The following is a 6,037-nucleotide window of genomic DNA, read 5'->3' on the forward strand; positions in this document are numbered from 1 at the left end:
TTTTGCTTCTTACTAGTCACATTCATTCCTTCCTGTCTAGTAGACACAGCTGTTATAAAAACCCTATTGCACCTTGCTTTTTTATTTGATTGATTGGTTGGACCAACACTCTCCACATGTGGCTGCTGTAGGACAAGTGAACTACTGCGTCTGGCTGGCACGCCTCTCTCTGTTGCTGGCTGTCTCTGGATGGTCAAGTGGGAGCTGTTGCAAATTTCACAGGAAGTACTGTAATAGTGCAAAACAAAACCGATATATGATGGTGTTAGATAATAAAAACACATCCGGTTCTAGTGCGTTTCTTTCAAACTAAGAGCATGATATAAACAAGGCTTTCAAATAAAAAAAAAAGAATGAATGATTGGACAGGCCCACTACTTGGTAAATAAATAAGAGGATAAATAAATAAGAACAACACAATGATTATTATCATACGTGTAAAAATGCCCCCTAACAATGAAGTAAAGAGTCCACAATGTAAATTTCGATTTACTCTTGTTGCAATGTTCACTAAAATTTACTGTTTAATGGAAAGTGACTTTTTCTGTGAGCAATTATAGATTACCTGAACAGAAATGTTCAGGGGCATACTATCTGAACTGCTGAGTAAGGGTACTACAGTTGTATACAGAATATTAATTGCATTAATTAACGATATTTTCTTTTATAGTTTGTCAAATTCCCCTCCAATTATTTGTTGTCTTTTTTTCATCAACGGGGACAAGATGTTGCTGAGAACCAGTTTTATTATTTATTTTATTGTTTTTATGGCTTCTGTTGGTGGTGTTACTTGTTTTACTTTGAAAACACGAACCGGATGTATCTGCTCTGCCCTCATTAACTTTATTACATATCAAGCTAGCTCCCTGTGATTAGCCACGTCATGTAAACTTAGCAGTGGAGCTCCTGTGATATCAAGGTAGCTGGGGGTCGTGGGTTTATTTTGGATACTGGTTCATTTTGAGAGGAGAGCTCTCGTTTCGGGTTTATAACTGGGTAGTAATCCTATGGAAAGATGTCAGATATCGGGGACTGGTTCAGAAGCATCCCTTTCATCACCCGGTCCTGGTTTGCTGCCTCGCTTGCTGTTCCCTTTATTGGGAAACTAGGATTGGTTGATTTCAGGCACCTCCTGCTGGATCCAGAGTTGATCTTTCACAAATTTCATGTAAGTTTTTACTTGGCTCTGTTCACCAATGCGTATATTGGAGTACACTCCGTGTTGTGGTTTGGAGGTACTCGGTTAGTTAGCAGGTGGCTAACAGGGCTCACTGAACAGGCCTGAGCTGTGCGATGACCAATGAGAAGGCGAAACGTAGAGGTTAGGACTTCCGGTTGCTGTCAAAATGCTACTTAATTTAGCAACACTGATATAAGGAGTAAATATTTAGCTATAACACCAGTACGAAGATTGTATTTTAACGAGAAGAGAGTGTAGCTGAAATGTTGCTGTAGTTTTATATAATTTCGTGCAATGACAGCGGTTAGTTTCAGTTGCTGTTGTTGCCACAAGGCGGAGACAGTATTTTGAACTAACATATCTGCTCCTCAGGCAGTGTTTTTACTGTGTATTACTCCGCACGCAGCAACCCTCTCAAGTTAGGCAAACTGCGAGGTTGTGCAAGTTTAGGGGGCGGGATATTAATATGTCTCCTGGAAAACTTGACTCAAGAAAATAGTCCTTGCAGCCTTGCAGTTTGAAGAGGTTGAGAGTAACTTAATACTCTTACCCAAGTACTGTAAAAGTTTAAAGGACATTGTTTTGGTAATTGTATTTCATTAACTACCCACCAGTATATCAAGTAGTTAAAATTAGCTCCAACCCTATCACCAACAACAGGAAAAAGACATTTCCATGCCATTTATCACCCTACAATTACAAACTACAAATTTCTGTTAACACTTCTTTCACCACTGAAACACCAGGGAGCAAGTGGGTATGATAGCAACAATACGTTACTGAAACACAGGCAGTGCTGCAGCTGAATAGCTTATTATAGCCTTACTCAATTTACAAGGAGTTGTTTTGTAGCTTGGCAACCAAATAAGAAATTAAATCTCACTCTTGTGACTAACTGTAGGTTATTAATCTTAAGGGAAAATATTGATTGAAACCATGATTCATTTTATTACTACTGTGCAATATACACAAAGCTTGGTTTTGGACCTCGCTGTCCACATCTCAGATTTGTTTTAATGTCTATTTTTTATTTATTTTTCACCTCAGTCTGATTATCAAGCTACAAGATATGTAACCTCCTGACCTTTATCAGACTATAAAATGTCAAAAAGAAAAATACCCTTCACATAATCTGTGAGCCTAAGGTGACATCTTCACATGTTTTGTTTTGTCCGACCTTTAGTTCAAAACCCAAAGATGCTGAATATTAACTGATACAAACACAGAAAAGCATTAAATCGTCAGATTGGAGGTGTTAGAAAAAGAGTATGCAGTATTTGGCATTTTTGATGCATTGTGCAGCTGAAACAATTAATCAAGTACCAAAATTGTTCCAGATAAAATTTCTTTCTTTGTTAATTATCTAAGCAGCTAAATAATCACTCTAATTTTATTGTACAGCCACAGTTTGTTCCACTTCAGTATTGAATGTCATAATAGGATCTTGTAATTTTTCCCTTGATAAACAGTAATTTGACACAGGAGATGCTTGTCCTTTCATCACCTCTTAAATGCTGTATTGATCTGACTCCTGTTACCATCAAAGAAACCCTTTGAATCCAGTTGTGAGGTAACAGACTCTACAGAGGAATGCCAACCATCTGTTGCCACTTTTTGAGTGCTTAGAAGTTTTCGTGTGCAATTCACATGAGACTTAATATGTGTTACGAGCACAGCCTTGAAAGTCTGGATCTGCATGCAAGCACAGCCAAGATGATGTCTCACCACACTTCTATTGGATGAATATCTTTTCTGTTTGTTTCAGCTCTGGAGACCGTTGACAGCCACCCTGTATTTCCCAATAACCCCTAATACTGGGTTTCTGTACCTGGTCAACCTGTATTTCCTATACCATTACTCCACTCGGCTAGAGACAGGTGAGACTACTGTCCCCCATGGTTTAAACACATGCTGTCACATTAAATGCTCTTCCTGTCATGCTAATCTTTTTCTCTGTGTTGTTTTGCAGGGGCGTTTGATGGCAAACCTGCAGACTATATCTTCATGCTCCTCTTCAACTGGATCTGCATTGTTGTATCCTTTTGACTGGCATTACAAAATGCCCCACCTCTTAAATCCTTCTGTTTAAATAATACATTGTAATCCCCCCACAGTAAATCATTCCTGCAGCACCTAAGGTTACACTCTGTTAGCCTGTTCCCCACTCTACCATTAGTTCAAATACACTGCTGCTTTCTTTCCCCTCTGCATTTCTCTTTCATCTGTCTTTTCTGTACCACACACACACACACACAGAGACTCTCTCCCTCTCTCTCTGCAGCACTGTGCCATGTCAGGGTGGCTCCATGCCAGTGGCCCAGTGTCAGACTACCCCTGCAGAGCAGAGAAACCTAATCTAGGTCACATGCAGCACCAGCAGTACAGCCCGGCCCACATCTCAGCACAGTGTCGTTTTGTCAGGAGTTCAGCTCTGACAGTCTTATGTGCTTGTCTAGATTTTCACAGACATTTCCTGCAGTCCTTAAACCTAATCTAAGTCAAGTGCTCAGTTTTTGTCACCTCAGGCAACTTGTGGGAGTGGGTGCCAGAAAAAAAAAGTTAGGTGTGGGACTGATCTGTCAAGGTCAGATGCCTTGCTCAAGGGGAGGAGGTAGAGGTGGTGGGTCAGAGTGAGCTGGTGCAGGGATTTGAACTGGCAGCCTTCCAGTCACCAGCTGCTGTGATCTTAAGGCTCCAGCTGTGATTGTACTGAGCCACAAAGTTGTTGTCCTTGACTCTGTGGCTGTAGATAACTGGGCTGCTGATGAACATGCGGGTGAGAATCCTCCTCAGTAACATCTGTACAACATGAAATTATGGCTCCTGCATAATATATAAACCATTCACCAGATTTGTGATCTTTTGTTTTGTGGTATTAAACTTGAATTATTATTATTCTGCAACATGTCCAGTAGTCAACATACAGAGTAAACAGATTATCTGTTTCTTTTCCACTGCGACTCTGGTCCTTTTTGGCTCATGATGAACAAATATCAGGAATTAGTGATACACTTAAAAACAGTAACAGTAAATTAAAGCTCCTGCTGCCAAATCTTTGAGAGCATACAGTCTATACACAGCTGTGTTGATGCTTTTTGCTTGGAATCATATGTTGTTGTTTGTGTTTTCAGCTGCTGATGATCCCACTGATCATGTCAGTGTTGTACGTCTGGGCTCAGTTCAACAAAGACATGGTTGTGTCCTTCTGGTTCGGAACACGATTCAAGGTAGCTCATGTTTTATCACCAACACTTGTCACATCACAAATGGTTCATTTTTATCTAGTTAACAATCACAGTTATGTTGGTACACACAAAAAAAGCACACGTATATGTTATCACGTTATCATCTAATAGTCATTTTAATGATATTTTCTGTTGCTCTGTCCTAGGCACATTATCTACCATGGGTCATCCTGGTTTTCAACTTCATCATTGGAGGCTCGTAAGTAACAATTTTTGATTCGTTTAATCAAAGTTACAGTTTAATAGTAAAATTTCTAACATAATCGGTATAAGTTCAGTGTCTTGGAATGAATACAGTTTTTTTTGTATTACAAAGTAGGGAATAATCTGTTAAGCAGCCATTATATGTTTTAAGTATTAAAACTAAATCCATACTTGATACACCAGCTTTGTGTAAAGAGGATTAATCTTCTTCTCTTTGCTGTTACTACAGTTTTGTGAATGAACTGACAGGGAACCTGGTGGGTCACCTCTACTTCTTCCTCATGTTCAAATACCCCATGGACCTGGGTGGACGCTCCTTCCTCTCCACACCAGAGTTCTTGTAAGTTTGATTTTTTTTTTTCCAACCTGGCTTTTATTTTGAAGTTTTAGCCTAATTTGCTTCACTGACTTCATTGCTATGATTTGTGAATATTGGGAGACTTTGTGTGAGACTTTGTCATTTCTGAAAGCAGAAGTAACACATTTTTCCTCTTAGAAATGAAAAAGGTGAATTCATAGTAAAACACAACCTCGGGGGTTTTGTTTCTATGGCCTTACTTGGTCTGGTATGACCAGTAGCGTATTGTGGCTAATATTAGCTGTTGTTTGAAAACTTTGACCACCTGTTTTCCTCTTACATTTACCATTCTGCTGTACTGCACCATTATACCTGCATCTGTGTCACCAGTCCAGTTATAAAGGTTTTAAAGTTTATATTTTCATCTAACCCCCGTGCATATCTCTCTCCCCCTCTCTCCAGATATCGGTATTTCCCCAACAGAAGGGGTGGAGTATCAGGCTTTGGAGTCCCTCCCAGCAGGAGACCAGCTGCCCAGGAACCGGCGAGAGGAGGCGGGGAGGGACGTCACAACTGGGGCCAAGGCTTCCGCCTGGGGGGGGAATGAAAGGAGGCAAGAGGAGATAGCTACACCCTCCGCCTTAGCTCCCAATAACAAATGGCTGTGCAGCTGATGATTCAGGTTAAGATGTTTGCTCCTTCACATTCTTCTGTGTTTGAAGAAGTCAAAACCTTGATCTTAATTAAATCAGCTTCATGTTTAAAGGACAGCATAAGATTTGAGGAAGCACACATTTTAACCAGGAAAGCAGCACACAGCAGGACTCAGACTCTGGCTATAGGCTCAGTTCACTAAGTAAGGCCAGCTCTGCTATAACTACTACTGCAGATGTGTCCATTTGAAGCAGATAGAAGAAAATATAAATAAATTGTTTTTTTTAATGTGATGATTCTTGATCTCCCCTCCTCTTTTCTTCCTCTTCCTTTCTGCCCTCTTCACCCCTCCTCTGCCTTTCCTCCACACCCTGCCATTGGACTGTCAAGACAAGAGATGTTGCAGCTGCACACCAGCACGCTGTTGGTTTTGATTCTTGTGTTCCTGTCCTCTCT

The 6,037-nt window shown here is 40.4% G+C and overlaps 1 protein-coding gene across 1 annotated transcript; it reads left to right on the forward strand.

The window, feature by feature from the left end:
* Window positions 1-835: 835 nt before the first annotated feature.
* Window positions 836-5,874, forward strand: derl1 (derlin 1). Its single transcript, XM_018683843.2, has 8 exons — window positions 836-1,168; window positions 2,946-3,057; window positions 3,150-3,214; window positions 3,930-3,956; window positions 4,312-4,407; window positions 4,572-4,624; window positions 4,859-4,969; window positions 5,390-5,874. Exons 1-8 carry the CDS (start codon window positions 1,016-1,018, stop codon window positions 5,532-5,534), a joined length of 762 nt encoding a protein of 253 aa, XP_018539359.1. The 5' UTR covers window positions 836-1,015; the 3' UTR covers window positions 5,535-5,874.
* Window positions 5,875-6,037: the final 163 nt, after the last annotated feature.

This window comes from Lates calcarifer, linkage group LG15, assembly GCF_001640805.2.
Source record: "Lates calcarifer isolate ASB-BC8 linkage group LG15, TLL_Latcal_v3, whole genome shotgun sequence".
In the NCBI taxonomy this organism is placed as follows: Eukaryota; Metazoa; Chordata; class Actinopteri; family Centropomidae; genus Lates; species Lates calcarifer.

Coding starts and splice junctions, on each gene's coding strand:
- derl1 (XM_018683843.2), top strand. CDS start 1,016: ATGTCAGATATCGGGGACTGGTTCAGAAGCATCCCTTTCATCACCCGG. Junction 3,957..4,311: donor GGCTGCTGATGAACATGCGG/GTGAGAATCCTC, acceptor TTGTGTTTTCAG/CTGCTGATGATCCCACTGAT. Junction 4,970..5,389: donor CTCTCCACACCAGAGTTCTT/GTAAGTTTGATT, acceptor CCCTCTCTCCAG/ATATCGGTATTTCCCCAACA.